This window comes from Durio zibethinus, chromosome 15 (assembly GCF_047325235.1).
Source record: "Durio zibethinus cultivar Kanyao isolate XHJ-2024 chromosome 15, ASM4732523v1, whole genome shotgun sequence".
NCBI lineage: Eukaryota > Viridiplantae > Streptophyta > Magnoliopsida > Malvales > Malvaceae > Durio > Durio zibethinus.
This window is the reverse complement of record NC_143176.1, coordinates 3,067,051-3,083,457: the sequence shown is the minus strand read 5'-3', so window position 1 is coordinate 3,083,457 and position 16,407 is coordinate 3,067,051. Positions and strand designations below refer to the sequence as shown.

General features: G+C 34.7%; 2 protein-coding genes and 1 pseudogene across 6 annotated transcripts; all 3 read right to left on the bottom strand.

The window, feature by feature from the left end:
* Nucleotides 1–470: 470 nt before the first annotated feature.
* On the bottom strand, nt 471–5,120 carry LOC111301535 (phosphatidylinositol/phosphatidylcholine transfer protein SFH1-like). 2 transcript variants are annotated; one of them, XM_022897281.2, is made up of 11 exons: nt 4,783–5,120; nt 4,621–4,649; nt 3,875–3,958; nt 3,723–3,776; nt 3,506–3,583; nt 3,248–3,301; nt 2,723–2,782; nt 2,546–2,641; nt 1,836–1,937; nt 1,685–1,765; nt 471–1,146 (listed from the first exon to the last, which is right to left on the bottom strand). In XM_022897281.2, exons 1-11 carry the CDS (start codon nt 4,835–4,837, stop codon nt 826–828), a joined length of 1,014 nt encoding a protein of 337 aa, XP_022753016.2. In that variant the 5' UTR covers nt 4,838–5,120; the 3' UTR covers nt 471–825. The 2 variants fall into 2 exon arrangements, with proteins under 2 accessions (XP_022753016.2, XP_022753020.2); XM_022897285.2 differs by lacking the exons at nt 3,723–3,776; nt 3,875–3,958 and having other exon boundaries at nt 4,783–4,987.
* Nucleotides 5,121–7,211: 2,091 nt separating this feature from the next.
* On the bottom strand, nt 7,212–11,000 carry LOC111301534 (serine/threonine-protein kinase D6PK-like). 3 transcript variants are annotated; one of them, XM_022897280.2, is made up of 4 exons: nt 10,775–11,000; nt 10,633–10,665; nt 8,866–9,964; nt 7,212–8,285 (listed from the first exon to the last, which is right to left on the bottom strand). In XM_022897280.2, the coding sequence occupies exons 3-4, from the start codon at nt 9,822–9,824 to the stop codon at nt 7,418–7,420; spliced, it is 1,827 nt and encodes a 608-aa protein (XP_022753015.2). In that variant the 5' UTR covers nt 9,825–9,964; nt 10,633–10,665; nt 10,775–11,000; the 3' UTR covers nt 7,212–7,417. The 3 variants fall into 3 exon arrangements, with proteins under 3 accessions (XP_022753015.2, XP_089600474.1, XP_022753014.2); XM_089744348.1 differs by lacking the exon at nt 10,633–10,665 and having other exon boundaries at nt 8,866–9,986; XM_022897279.2 differs by lacking the exon at nt 10,633–10,665.
* A 2,047-nt stretch (nt 11,001–13,047) lies between these two features.
* Nucleotides 13,048–16,321, bottom strand: LOC111301530 (uncharacterized; annotated as a pseudogene). The gene is made up of 9 exons (XR_016328031.1): nt 15,925–16,321; nt 15,427–15,612; nt 15,157–15,286; nt 14,954–15,034; nt 14,637–14,836; nt 14,305–14,399; nt 14,085–14,178; nt 13,725–13,841; nt 13,048–13,498 (listed from the first exon to the last, which is right to left on the bottom strand). The product of XR_016328031.1 is annotated as an uncharacterized LOC111301530 (transcript).
* Between the last annotated feature and the right edge of the window lie 86 nt (nt 16,322–16,407).

Here is a 16,407-nt window from a genome sequence, read left to right as displayed (position 1 = left end):
CTTGCATTTGCTAATTTTGTGCTCGTTATGTTGCTTCAAGAATTTTGTTTCGCATTCTCTGACAACCACATATCAGTAGGCATATTCCAATCTTCTTCCCCCAGTTAATGACTGAAAATTTAGATATGTTAACGTCAAAGTTCAACATGGCAAGTCTCCAATGGCTGGTCCGAGACCCTTAAAATTCGGAAATGATTAACTGATGTGAAGGTGTAGAGGGGATTGAAATGGATGAGAACTTGCATCAGATGTCAGGGAATGATGATGTTACCCATTGTAAAACGGCTTATCGTTATTTCAACAGCATGATAATGACAGTCTCATTTGTTTACTAACGTAGCTCTCTATTGGCTAATTCTGCTTCAAGAGTCCTGAAAACTCATAAAATTTATCAGGATTGACCTTCATGTATGACAGCTTTGACCATCAAAATGTAAGAGTGGCTGCCGCATAAAGCAGCAGATCCTTCATTAATGCATATCATCATCAGCCAGTCGTATATATTAAGCTCAACCTGATACACCAGCATTTGCATGTCAACAACATGCTTAACAATAGTCAACAGCCTTTACAATGTGTTTGAGAAATATTCAGAGGATGCTGACAAGAAAATTATTCAAGAAGCAATTAGGAGTGGGAGGGTCATGCTTTCTACAGACATTTGGGCAAAACATGTCCTATCATCCACCCTAAGTTGGCATATCAAGTGTTAGCCATCTACCAAGCCTGCATCCTATTCCAAAGTAGTTGACGGGCCTTTTGTTGTCAGTGTGCTGACTTTTCTAACACATTGGCAACAATTATGTAACCAGTATTATCTAAAATCTAATCTCTATTTACTTTAAGGCCATTTAATGAGTTGCATAGACCATTCTGGTCTGCAAGCCTGTGGAACTCGCATTCAATGGTCTCTGCAATTTTGGTATCTTCTGGATCTGGCTCAGGAAAATCTACATGAATTGACCCCTGTTTGATTGGCAAACCAGTCTCTATAAGCGTAGCTTGCTGCTTTATGTAATTGTAAAACTGCTGATGGAAGGTATGATCCAATGAGAAACAATTATCTATGGTTCCATTGCTGCTGTGACGTGATGATCCGGAACCTTCTTTTCTACAAAAATGTGGAAGGGATGAATAATCCATTATCTGCATTGTTGGAATGAACACGACAAAAGTTTTAATAATCCTAACAAAGCTGGATCAAGCAGAACAAGAAATCAGGTCAAAGCAAGCAAAAACATGATTCATCTATATATACAAATGATAGCAAAAATGAGCAAAATGCTTAAGCAACAAAATCAAACAAGCATACCAATTGATACATTGCATTATCCATGTTGATTTAAAGAACTACCACGAGAACCAATTCAATAAAGCTATCTTTTCATACATCAGATTAAAACAGCGCACAAAACTATGAAAGGAGGTTGGGGTGGGTTTCTAGACAGTAAGCTGAGAACAAGTGAGCCTTTGTAAAATCGAAAGTGCTAATTATCTAAAATTGTTGAATGCAAACGAAAGACTCACAACAGTTCTCTTCAGATTATGGGAGCATATATGAAACAATATGGACCTGTGAGTCAAAGTGGTGATTTTTAAAGAACAAGAAGCTATTGCTAATACTTGAAAACGAAAACATGCTTTCAAGAGAGTTTTACAAACAAGGGTGGATGGGTTTTCTTACTTTCAGTAACTCATCCCTTCCGCAACCTTTAAGCACCTGAATTTTCCCCTTTGTCCTTTCTTGCAATAGAGGCTTTACAGTCTGCCAACATTAGCAGAAAAGCATTAGGCTTCTATTTTGAAAGAAAGAGAGAATTAAGAAAAATAAAAACCTTCCAACATGCCGAAAATATGTATGGCGCATTGACAATATAGTATGTCTCTGTCTTCTCAGGATAATTCAAGTCATCAATTGTTGAGATAGTAGTCAATAGCTGCATTAGCAAACAGCATATGAGACATATCAGTATTAGAAAGAGGATTGGCACAATAATGAGCAGACAATTCTTAGTCTTATTTATTTATTTTGGTTGCTCCTTCTTCCTCTTAAGAAAACGGGAGATCTATCATCAGGCGAAAAAAATAATTTACCATTGTACAAAATTCGGACTAGCTGGCCAATTACTTATACTAGTTACCCATCTCAGCTTCCATTTCCAGTTGACCAGCTTCAGTTGAGAAAAAGTTGTGATAATTTACATACTGAGATAGAATTAAACTTCAGTAGTACTCACATTTCAATCATCCCTGTCCAAGTATTTATGGAATTTCATATAGAATCTCATAACAACCTATACATGGTATACAGATAAATAACAGTTGGCCATAATCAACTATAAAAGTAGTCAAAGTTGAACATAGTAGCAAAATCTAGACTGATGTATAATGCTATTAAAGCAGGAAAAGATAAATTCATACACAAAGATCAAGTTACATGTGACATCAGGTGGTGGTTAAGTTTATGACTAAGAAAACTATGCTGAGAAGAGAAATGCACTTAAAGAGATGGTAAGAAAGAAGGTTATATGATACTAAAATGTACCTTTCTTTGGTTCAACACCGAAAGCTTCAAGCCAGTCATATCCAAAACCTTCAGACATGAGCTAATATGTCGTCCAGACTTTTCTGTGGCAGTAGGCTGTAACAAAACCAACATGTTAGAATACAAAAATGGTTATACATCGGTGACAAACATCACATAGGCAGAGTCCATACTCACCAATACTACACGATCTCTATATTCATTCATTTGAATGTGTGACCGTACATAGTGATTCACCTAGAACACAAAATAATTACAAATATAAGTGTCACAGAAACAACTCTATGCACTGCAGGCTGAAGTACATACATACTCCTTAGAGTGCAACAAGATGCTCTCCACCCAACCACAACTAATTTATTTCACTTTTTAAAGTATTATCCAAGTCCTCTAGCATTATTAATAAAGCATGTCCATAAGACTGAAAAAAAAGGATCATAAAAGAAGAAAAAGAATGTGGAATTGTTGTATATCATGGTCAATTTCCAGAAAAGGGAACACAACTTGCTTTGTCCTAATAGGTTATACCAGACAAAAGTTAATTTTTTTTAAAACACATATTGCTACTTAAATGCTCAATGGTTTAAAAGCTCAATAGCAAGTCCTTGGATGATTTCTTTTAACTGCAGTTTGAAACATCAAACCAAATTCTACAGGCTGAAAAGCCAAATTTAAAAATAGAACAAGTTATGATGTCCTTACAGATGCTTTATCAAATGTGCTTAGCCCAACGCCAATAGCAATGATAGGAAGACCCTGGAAATTTCAGAAGGCATGAGGCAATTAATCACTGAGGAAGCACTTTTGAATGTAACAAAAGTTTTCCTCCCAAAGAAAGGGATTGCTAATAGCAGTATATTCTACGTATTGCACAGCAAAACAGAAATGAGTCGGTCAACTTGCAAGAGAACAACAATAAATATGAATATCAAGATAGATCCTAATGAAATACTTAAATACCTCTTTTGAGTAACCCGACAATCCTACAAGCTGAGAATCTCGCACTGCTCCATATAAGTCAGTGGGGATAATTGGTTTCTACATAATGAAAAAGTAAAATGAGCTTTCTGAAGAATTATCAATTTCACAATAAATCATGCTGTCTCAACAGCATGATTTTGTAATATTATAACTGAAAAATATTACAAATCAATTAGTGTGTGATGGAAAAACTCACTGCTAATATGTTATCAATCTCATTTTGTATTCTCCAATGTAAGCAATCAATTAACTGGAGCAGACAACAAATTAGGAATTAATAAACAGAAAAAATGGGATCTTTGATGCACAACATTTTATTATAGCTTAAGTGTACACGATAAGTCTCACCATTTTATGACCTTTCTGAACATTCCAATTTCTCGCTTTGAGAAACCGCACTAAAGTTTCAGCCGGATACCCATGGTGCATGTTCTGCAGACCAAGGTATTCAACTTTAAATTATATTTTGGCAGACCACAGTATGATACACGTTCCTAAAAAATAGGGGGTACTGAGAAAGAAAATCCTATGATAAGAATTTTATTTATCTGCAAGCCACACTTAGCTCTAAATACTTTGTAACACTAGTAAAATTTTCATCTCCACCTTGTATATTTAAATATCAACTCTACAAATGTTTAAGATGATCTTACAATTCCACTGTACCACCTCACTGTTGAATGACACTAAAAAGCTAGCATCATGTTTCAGTATCTGATCAAAAAGATCAAACTAGCAAGTAGCTATTAAGCTTTTCTGTAACTCTTTGCCAAGTTACACAACTATGTTACTATCCCAGAAACTAGTAAAACAGTGAGAAGAGACAAAGTTCCAAATTGAATAAACTAGAACTTCAAAGAGCCAAAAAGCTTATAACTGAGATAAATCAAGCAAAAGATAGATCAGAACCAACAAAGAAAAGAAAACTGTTAAACATGAAATTACAAACCGCTAAGCACTCAGATCACGTCCACAGCTACTAACGAGAGAAACATATTCAATTATTAGTAAAAAATCTAATTTTCTATTTCTTCTCTTCAGGTCTTCATCTCAGCATCCAATTAAAGAAATTAAAAAAAAAAAAAAAAACTAACCTGAAATGTGCCCTTCATTCTATCATCAACTGTGAGTCAAATTTCCCAAAATATTTTAAAAAATAAAAATGTTAGTGCTTGCAGATCAAAACAAATAAAATAGAATAAAAGAAATCCAAAAAAGAAAATATAAAAAACCATTCTTTTATAGTTAAATCTCACCATTTTCCATCAAGGACATAAATTGCTTGATAGCTTCTTGATGAGCATTGTTCATTTTCTCTTTCTTCTTCTCTTTCCTTTCTCACAAATAACTAAAAATAGCGCAAAAAAAAATTGATAACAAAAACTAAAACTTTAACGAAAAACAATAGCTCTACTTCTCCTTACTTTCTCCCTCTTGGTCTCTTGATAGCTTAAAGTTCGAAAAATTAAGCTTAAGAATCACCGAAAGAGAGAAAAATCAAAAAAGGAAAAAACTTTTTCTAGATAAAGAAAAAAGGAATAAAAAGTGAAACTTTATTGAAACATGGGTTTTTTTTTTTTCTCTTAATGCAGCTGCTTTAGAAGATACTGTTAAAAAGCATCTATAGCTACCTGAAAATGAATGATTAAAAATAAAACGAATTTGGATTTTTTATTTTTTATTTTTTGTAAATGAAAAATATTTGGGTTTTAAAATTTAATTTTTTCCCTAAAAGAGAAAGTTGAAAGCACCCACCCTTGAATAATTTAATAACAAAGAATATTATTTTCCTTTAATTATATGTAATCTTCAAAATATTATTGTCATAATATTCTTGTGAATAAAAAATTAATATTGTCAATTAAAGTTTAAATTAAAAAAATTAAAAATAAAATCTTGAATATAAAATCAAATGTGAAAACACATTCAAAATTATTTACAAAAAAAAAAAAATCAAGTTTAAGCAAAGTGGAAGATATCCATCATTGCATTAAAAAGAAAAAGTGTATTATTATGAGATTTTTTCTTCTTATGTTATGTTCATTTATTTATTTGCCTGAAGTTTCTTCCCTTAGCACATCTCAAATAGCATGTGTCCCCATGCTACTTGTTTTTAGTTCAACCTTGGATAAATGGGTGGCCCTCTCCCCCAACAAATAAATTATTTTTCTTTACCAATAAAAGAATTCTTACTTTTTTCCCTCATTTTTTGCATGAATTCCCTTTCTTATCAATATCTTTGATATGCTTTTATCACAAACAAATTAAAGAAAAGGTTAAAATCCAAGGCATGCAAGAATAAAGTTGATTCCAGAAACCAAAATCTAGGAACTATTTGTCACTTCCAACTTTTTCTTCTTCTCTTTCTAATTATTAAATGCTCTCAACTTTTGGGAAAGACTTTGATAAATGGTTGCTCTGAAGGACTTTACTCTCAAAGAAACATAAAATAATGTGAGGGTTATTCCCAAATTTGGTAAAATAAATAATCATTTTTTCCCATTTTTAAAGGGTTGAAACTATTCTTCATCTTTTGTCCAGGAAGTTTCTTTGAAGTATCATTCATATCATACATGTTTTTTTTTTTTTTTAAAATGTTTCTTGCTTTGAGAACTGTTCTGATTCTGCCAAACAAGGGAGAGGCATGTGGGAATCATACTAAAAAAACTGTTGATGCTAAAGCTTTGTTGCTTTTGCTTAGACTCACCAAAATCTCAAAAATAAAATACAAATGAGGAACAAGTTTCAATAAGCTAATAAGAATGTTCACATGTGTTGCTTGCTCAATCAAAAATATTTCACAGTTTGACATTATTTGCCTATTTTCTCAATCTTCATGTGACTGTCTCACATGTATTGGATTTGGGTTCCATGTTCTCCCCGACCATTATTCTGAAATTCCTTGTTTCTTAATTAGCTTTGACATATATAAACAATCTGAAAGAAATGGGCAGATGAAGATTGAAACATGACAGATTGTAATGTCTACAACTATATATGTGATATATGTGAAACAGGATCTTGCTTGGCTTGTAATGTGAGTTGGTTTCAATCAGTGCTTTGTTTTTTCTTCATGAAGACAATTCAAAGCATATGGCAGGATAAACTTAGTGGAGGGGGTTTTTTTTTTTTAATCGAATGGTTATTTAGCTACTCAACTTTCCTTAATCTTCCAATTATTGGTATAACAAACCATTAAAGGAGTTTACCAGTTTTCACTTGATAGTTGAATCTATGATAAATCATGCTCAAACATGACTAAAAACATGAATATGAATGATGTATCCAAGGTTTAAGTTTAACAACCTTGTTAAAACCTTGTCCTAAAAGTTCCAAGCCTTGTGATAATTCAAGCTTTATCTCTCGTCAAAATGACCTGGTTAAGGAGTTATTACGACCATGGCAAGAAAGGAAAAGATAGCAGTCCAACGAAGTGGGAGAAATTGAAAAAACAGAGACCAGACCTTGTGTCCATAATTAAGTTGAATTTGTGAAGAGTTTGTGTATGATTGTGATTGTATATTGGCTGAGATGTCTTTCTTTTTGAATTATTAACTTTAAAATTGAGTTTCTAACATTGAAGGACAGACGAGCAGAAGAGATATCATTTAAGACACTTAGAAGCTCTTTCAATATTTGATCCTTTTATAACATCCTGGAGAAAATCAAGACTATAGCCTTCAAGTATGCTACAATTCTCATGAAAAGATGTATTGCAGAACCAACATGATGTTTTCACTTATGCAAATACAAATGTGAAAGTTAAGTCATCAAGCATGTGATCATTATCATTCTAGAAATCCTAATTTGCACATCATCAACATTTCATAAACTCTAAATTTCTCTCAAATAGAAAAAGGAAAACAAACAGGAACATGGTTCTGAGAATAATTAAAAGAAATCAAATTCCAGATAGTTATTCCGATCATTGGCAGCAGGAACAGCAGCCGCTTTATCACCAGCTGATGATTTGGGGGCTGGGATCTGCTCTATCACAACCGGTTTTGGAATCTCTGGTGGACTCGCACATCGAATTAAAGCCCAATTTACACCTTCAAAGAAGGGATGTTGCTTAATCTCTGTTGCCCCTCGCTTATATGCCAATCTATGCTGTGGCTCTTTGACCAGCAAGCCCCTTATCAAATCTCTGACTGAAAAACTTACCACTGGTGATTCTGGGAATCTCAAGGGCTGGCCTACAACATTGAAGAGGGTTGCTCGATTCCCAGACCCCTTGAAAGGAGTTTTACCAAACAATAGCTCATACAAGAAGATCCCAAAAGTCCACCAGTCAACTGCACTTCCATGTCCCTCACCCTTGATAATTTCAGGTGCCAAGTACTCATGGGTTCCCACAAATGACATGGAGCGAGCATTGGTTGGCTCAGCAATAAGTTCGGGCAATGGACTGACTTGGTTCCCCATTTCATTCTTGGGCTTCCGGTCTTTTTTGGATTTTGATGAAAAGAAGCGAGGTGAAAAACATGTTGTAGGGGCCACACATGATGGCTGGATGCAGGAGGGCTCAATGCAAGCTGGTTGTACACAATAAACTGGATTTTTTCGCAACGGTTCAGACTCAAGTGTGGATGACTTGACTAGTGTGGGACTAACAGCACAACGGAGGGAAAGGTCAAAGTCTGAAAGCATTATATGTCCATCTTCTCGAACAAGAACATTTTCTGGCTTGAGATCACGATAAACAATACCAAGCATGTGGAGATATTCCAAAGCTAGGAGAACCTCTGCTACATAGAACCTGTATATTGAAGGAAACCATAGCAATGACTATCAGAAAATGGTTTCAACCTATGTTATAGAAGAACAATCATCAATTAACCCTTTTAATATGAAAATATTCAAAGTAATATTCAACTCAACCTTTTAACATGAAGCAATACTTCAAAGACACAGATTCAGCAATGTGTAAATGGGAAATAAATAAAGTCTACGTTAGAACGGTCATCAATTAACCCTTTGGAATTATCACAATAAATTAATTTTTTTCAGCTAGAAGCGAATAAAAGGGGAGACCTAGTTTCAAACATATTGGCAACATGCCAACCAGCAACAATCACTATGTGTAAGTTCCAAAACGATTGCACCTCCAACCATGCACCAGAAATGACAACCTATATGGCAGTGTGCTAATTCAATCCTATTTTCATCTGTCTGTTGGTTCATAGACCTATTATCAGTTATAACAGTGAAACCTACAATGAGGCATGTCAACACGGCAAAACTAATACCAATAAAAGATAAAAATGGTAAGTAAATATTTTAGAAACTCGATCCACATTTAACTCTATAGATGTTATAAGTAGGAGGAATTCTCATACTTTACTGCTTGCTCAGTAAAATGCTTTCCCGGTTGTCTCTGTCGTAGTGTATGCAAATCACCCCCAGGGCAGAACTCCATTACTAAACATGAAAATTTATCAGTCTCGAAATGGGTATACAATGTTGGAAGGAAGGGATGGTCCAGGGATTGTAGTATCTCTCTCTCTGTTTGAGCTCGAAGAAGTTTCTTACGACTTGCTAAAGAAGCTTTGTCCATCACCTTCATAGCAAAATAACACTTTGTTCCACTTAATTCTGAAAGATAGACACTTCCAATATCCCCACAGCCTAATCTCATCAGCAATCTGAAATGGTTCAAGCCCAATGCACCATCTTTTGCTCGGACAGCTTGAACGGCTTCCCACCTTATATCATTTGCTTTATGAGGTTTGTTGATACCGCTATTTAAGCTGCTACACGTACTTTCATCGCTCAAATCACTGCTCGTGCTACCTCTACACATACTTCTCTTACCACTCTCAATATAATCAGGATGATCACCAACTTTGGCACTTCCACTAGTCTTGACAAGGCTCGAGGCCCCATCACTGGATTTAGCTGAAGCTGAATTAATTCCATGTTCTGATGCTTTCTTTTCTTGTTCAGCAGAAGCTTCTGGTAACACGCCAATCTGACTCACTTCAGAACCAACATTATTTGGAACTTCTTCGGGATTACCCAAGGATAGATCTGAATCTACTTTCTTTGTCAAGAGCTCAACGGACTCTAATTTATGAGGTTTCAGTGGTTTTATATCCTCTCTGGTTGCAACAGAATCTTGTTTGGATGCATCTTGCTGCACACTCATAGGTACTGTCTTTGGCGTAACCAGCTCTGATTTGACTGTCTTGGTGATTTGTATAGGAGAAGGCTGACTAAAATTCCCTTCCATTGTTTGGCTACCAAATGGTTTCCTTTGCATTGTTGGGGAAGGTCTGGAACCAGATTTTGAGGCCATGGAAAGAAGGCAAACTTGTTACATAGATTGGACCATACAAACCCACCACTTACCCCGAATCATTGATGCACGGTTCCCTCAGCTAGCAATCTTAGTTACTTTCATCTTCAACTCCATCAACAGCAAACTGATTTCTACAACTGAAAGAGAAGAAAAGTCACACTGGCAAACAAAATTTTCACAACCATGAGTATTCAAATATATGGTATACCTAAATGAGAATCAACAAATCACAACTAGTCGCTTCATTTATTACATCAAAAACTTAGGGGAACCTAGAATTGACACTGTACTCCAGGTGATCCATAAATTAAATATCAAAACCAGATCATTGCGATACCCTTTTCAAGATTAAGTGAAGAACCAGACAATATTAAATCCAAAAATTGGCAGCCATAAGTACATCTTTACCAGGACAAACTTTATCAATTCATCTGAAATTAAGGATAAACAGAAAACCAAATAGGAAAATTTCAAAAAGCAATGAAAAGTGGCTAAAACAGACAGAATTGTATGCAGAACCAGATCAAGATTATCTCCAAAAAGCAACAAAAAAAAAGAAGAAAAAACTTTTAAGAATTTCATCGTAGTAAAAAGGAGAACAGCTAACTACCTAGAAATACAATCCTTTTTAATCACCAGGATTCGAAGGACCAGAAAAATAAAAAGGAGCTAAAGAAATCAATCAAATCACAGAAAAATGTAGTCATTCATAGTTCTCTAAACACAGAAAAAAAAAAAGCAGAGAGAAGATAAGAACAAAGTAAAGAAGATTCATAAAGATCTCTCAAAAAAACAAAAGACCCACCTTTGGATCCAGAACCCCACTAACACCTATGTGCTAAAAAAAACAAAGTAGAAGATAAAAAAAAAAAAAACCCAGTAAGGAAATTATAAAACCGGTTAAAAGCTAAGAGCAAAAAAAAAAAAAAAAGGAAACTTTGAAGTACCTGATATAGTTTCAAAGATCAGAGCTTTGAAAGCCCTTTGCTTTAGCAGTGAAGCAAAAAGAAGCCAACTTTCTCTCCCATTCACTTACGAACTACTGTAGAGAGATAGAATCAAAGAATTAAATGGCTTACTCTTTCCTGAAAATATGTGGAGGGCGAGAGAAGAAAGAAAGAGAGAAAGAGAGAAAGAGAGAGAAACAGAAGAGCTTTTGAGAGAGAGTGTGTCAAAAGAGAGGCTGGGTCTACATGAAAAGATAGAGAGAGAAGAAGGGTCAAAGCTAAAGTAAGGCTTTTTTGTTTTCGGAGGGGTGGTTCAATTATCTCAATGCCTGTATTTTGTTATGTCCCTCAAACGACAACAATGGTCCTAATCCAACAAGAAAAATAACACTTATGGGCTTTCAAAGGGCTCCAACCTGTCTTCACCACTGGCTTTTGAGTCCCTTTTTCTTTCATTTATCTTTGAGATAGATTTTTTCATTTTTGTAAAAGAATTTTTTTCATCTTAAATCATGACAGCATGTATTGTATATTTTATGGAGTCATATCTTTAAAATTAATGCCAACCATGTTCTTGGTATGATCCAGGGTCATTGTTTCAGCCTCCTTTGAGTTTGGGTGGTCTATAAACAAACAGCATTGCTTTTGCCTTTAAGGGTTGCTCTTGATGATGACTGATGAGCAAGCTTTGGGCATATCATGGACAATTTTTTGCTTCACTTAATTAGCCTATGATGAATCAGATTAGACGGCTAGGATTCAGATGAGGTGGGCCTCTTTTACTAGTTCTAATTATATTGGGTGGACAGTTACCCACTCAAGTTTGGTAGGAACTTCCTTTGGGAAAAAAAAAATGCTAAAGGTAGTTTTTTTCCTCCATTGACTAATAGATTTATTAAATTTTGTTGGATTTTATATATTTTGAGTGCAAATTTAACTTTTTTTGGTTTTTTTTCAATTGAATCTTTCGTTGATTCCAACAGAATATCTGTATGAGAATTGAGAATTGCGGTGGCCTGAAAATAATGGCCTTAATTTTCATAGTTTTCATGTTCAATATAGCTCTCATTTCCAGCTTTAACACCCTCTGGCATCACTGAATTGGAATGCTTTAAAATCAAAGACCTAACCAGCTAGTCCTAGATTTGGTGCTACATCCACTAAAGTCATCTTTGGCAAATAACTAGTGATGTCTAGATAGATTGCTTATAAATAAACAATTACAAGAGAACCACAAGGTTCTTGTTATCGAATTATCGTGGAGATGTAAACAAAACAAATTTGATAAATCTGATTTGACAGATACCTAATGATGTCCCTTCTAAAACATAAAAAATCAAATTTTGTCATTTCATGTTAATCTCTAATTTGTGCATCTATTGGCTTGTCTTATCCTGTTTTATTATCTATATTTTAGTGGGATAAGCAGTTGTTGCATAGGGTCATTTCAAGAGAATTGTAAAATTTTTGGGACTGACCCATTTGGTTTAATTGTCAATTTCTCACCCTCCATAATTTCAAAAAGTCTATAAACTTGGATGGTCTAGTTCAAAGAATTTAGTGTAAACAAAGATTAAAAAATTAAAAGAACAAGGCAAAGTGAGAGACTCAATCCATTTTGACCCTGCCTAACTGGTGGGTCCGGTCTAGATTATTATTTTCAGTCTTTCACATTTTAATTATGTTTTAGGAGAAATTAAACTGTGAGATAATGGATTTGAGTCTATTCAAAGCTGGTTCTTCTCCTAACCCTTAGGTGGTCCAATGTTCATTGGTATTGTCTGGAACTGACAATGAGATTGTTTCGGATTTGGCCCTTGTGTTCTTTACCTTGTACATGTTTCGTTTTCTTTCTCATATCTCATTCTCCTCTCCAACACCACACAATCATTGAAGTGTATATGAAAGTAGTGCACTCCGATTATATAAATTTTAGTAAATTGTAAAACATTGAATGAGATGGAAAAGTAAGAGAAATCTAAAAATCAATGTCCCTTTCATTACTATATAGATTATCCAGGAAAATATTTGCTACTTTGTTTTGACATTTTTTCCTTGAATATATTCTAGTTAAAAAAAAATCTACTTCTATTACAGATGGATCACTAATCACCTTACCAACCATTCATCTTTATATTTTCTGCCAGAGAATTCATTAGTGCCACTGATTTTTGCTATATATCAAACCTGAGTAATTCATCTGATAATTATTCCCTGTGTTAATGAAAGTCAATCAGATCTGATGCATCACGTAATTTGCATGGAAGATGAGCTTCTGAAAAATGATGTAATTTAGTATTTAATGTTACAGAGTTCATGCCACTGAGGGCTGATGAATTAGCTACTTCATAGGATCAAGCCATTGATCCTTGTATTACAGCTATAGAATTCGAGAGCAAAATGCAAAAAGCTCATCACCACTAATCGCTCTCGTTACACATTAACTTACAAAATTCACTTTTGATGAATCAAACAATCTGCCTCCCTCGTCCCACCCCAATTCATAAGATGCAAAAGAAAAAAGATATACTAACAGTCAAGAAAATCTCCTCAAATTCTAATAGCAAGAGAGATTTTTATAGTCCACTGCTCTCATCCTAAGTAACTATATAAGAAAGAATCATGAGGGCTCAATTATCACACGTTCACACTTGTCTTCTAAAATCTTCACAGCTTCAGTAAATAGCACTTCAGGAGGTAAAGCTCCCGTTGATTCTATAGTAACTAGAAAAGAGAAGGAACCATAAATTAGAACTCAAAGTTCTTAAAGAACTTTCATATAAAGCTTGTAGCTGCTGCTTAAGTTTCTTTGAAAAAGAACCTGTGCCTAAGCTTAGGTTTCTTTGAAATAGCTGAAAAAATATTAACCAAGCGATGGCATCAAAGAAATCTAGAAATAATTTGAGAAAAATCCAAGTAAAAGATTTAAAGTAGCCCTACATTTACTTACATATGAAATGATCTTTAACAAGATGTAGTGCCACGCGTTTCTCCCATTCTTCACCTCTTAAGCATTCTCTACAAAGTGTGCAAGCTCGTGGCCTTGCTACAGTCGCCCTTTTCTTACCTGCTTAGCAGCTAAATTATTCATCAGGAAATGTGTCTAAAAAAGGATCTTCTAATTTCACATGTTAATGCATATCAAGTAGAACCACTCAACACAATCAAAAAGCTATCGACCCAACTATTATAAGAATATAATCTACATTCAATATAGGATTTCTGGAAAACCCTTTTATAGGGGGAAAAAGATAATGACCAGAACTTACACCATATAGACAACAAATCATAGTGAACAAGATTACTTCACCTTTTCCAAGATCTTCTATATCAAATACATTTATTGGGCATTTGCTTTTGAGATCTTCAGCAAGGTCATCTTCAACCTCTTCCAATAATATAACCTATACTCGTCCAATATATATATATAAACAGATTGTAATTATATATCATAAAAAATAAGTAGAAGAAAGGAAAGAAACAAAGAAGGTTTAATAAAGAAGAGATCTACAGTTACAGTCTATCCTCACCTCAGGAAGCATCCGATACCAAGCAGTGGCCACAGGGGACCATTTGCATGTGTTTTTCCCATGCCTTTAACAGCATGTGCTTCCAGTTCAATTTCCTAAAGAAAAGGAAGGAAGTTTTAATACACTGAAAAACTTCAGCAAGAATTAAATTAACTTCTAACATCTCCAAAATAGATCCTGAACCAGTGAGAAACAGTACATCAAACCTTTTCAATCTGCTAGCACCGCATTAAGCTCAACAAAGAGGTTAGATCTAAACCTAAGGCATGATCTGTCATATAGACATGTTTTATAAGCAGTTACAAAAACGAAGATATGCATGTAAAACATACCTGTCCAGGGCCAAGTTTAGCAATAATAATATCTGGATGCTTAGGTGCAATAGGGTTCTTGGCAAATTCTGGCATGGTATCTTGGCTGCAAGTGAAGGAAGTGTAAGTTTCAGGTTTAGATGATAAATCTGAAGTTGCATTTCTTGATTCCTTAACCAGTTCACTCCCATTAGGCAACCACTTTAATTCACCCGATTTAACTGCATTACACATCTCATCTCATCAGAATAAGCCAAATGAAGCTAAATAGGAAAGACTGATTAATTTTCATTTAAGTAGAAGGCTTTATGTTTCATACATAAAGCACAAAACCATACCTGTGAAACGCGGACTAACTCGTTTACATTGAACATGGAGCTTGAAAACAATGGTGTTCTTTTCATTTGGCTGATCATTTTCTACAATTAAAAGAGACGATCAGAAAGAATTAGCAAATGCCCCAAGGGACACTCCATAATTTCCTTTTTTTTTTCTTCTCCAGAAGATAAATTATCAACTAGAGAAAATATTTGGATTAAACCTGAAATATATTGAAAAAGCCTTGGGTCAACACTAATTGGAATAAGACCCAACCTATGGGCAAGAAGTTCATCTTGGACCACTGATGTGTTGTTTGCAATGAGAACTTTTTCAATTGCCATTGTTAGAGGCTACAAGCAAAATCAGTTATAATACTACCAGCTCAACCAATATGCAGCAATCTAACATGGTGTATAATAGCTTGCTAATAGCACTCAATAATATCCTTTTCATCATTGACCTAAAAGAGGTACTCCAAAAAGGCACAGACCTCAGCTATGAGGATCCTCCGGAATGCATTGGCAATAGCTGCATCAATACCTATCATATCAAACTCCATGTCCTCTTCAGTGATTCGAACCACTTCTACTCTAAAGTTGTTGCAGAAATGATCAAGTCGTAAACTATTATCAACTCCCATCGATGCATAAGCACCAGATTATTGAACATTCTCTGTCTACAAACACCAGGAGTCCCAAAACATAAGCCTTTTAGTTTTAACACACAATGAAATCCACAAATTTCGGAAGCTTAAGAAAGAACAAGATAGATAGCACTTAAAATTAACACCAAAAAAAAAAAAAAACCTTTATCAAAATCAATGGAGAGGCTCTAGTCTCCAAGCATTCTAAACAAGGAAAAAGCTTGATTCTTTTTGTTCACCAATGAAAACAACCCCAAGAAATCACTTTTATTCTAAAAACTTGTCAACTGAAAGACGAGCTTTATAATGGGTTACGTATAAAGGAATAGGGTAAGAGGGAAATACATGAATAGGGGCATCCTTGTTGCATAAAACACGACTTCTTTGGAGTTGAAGGTGTGGTGGTAATTGACCCTTTGGCACATCTGGCAAATCCCAAATTGAAAATTTCTTCTTTTCTTCTCCTCTCCCCTCTTCTTTTCCAGCCATTGCTCCTCAGGTATTGCTGTTACGATTATAAATAGGGTTTGATTGAGAACTGAAGAGAGAGAGAGAGAGAGAGAGAGAAAGTTGAGGTTTATATGACTTCAGTTGTAAAAAAGAAGAGAAGAAAAAGGTTTGATGAGGGTTTTAGGATTCTGAAGAAGAAAAACAAATGCTCTGCCACGCCACCACTCGCAAGATTTTGCCCTTTTTTTAAAGTGATTTTTAACTTAATCAACAGTTAACTTCCCATGAAAATAAGTTAATGCTAAAGCAATTTCTTTTGCATACGCAATTTTTCATGTCCTGATTAAAACTACCCATAGATTGGTAACAACTGTTTAG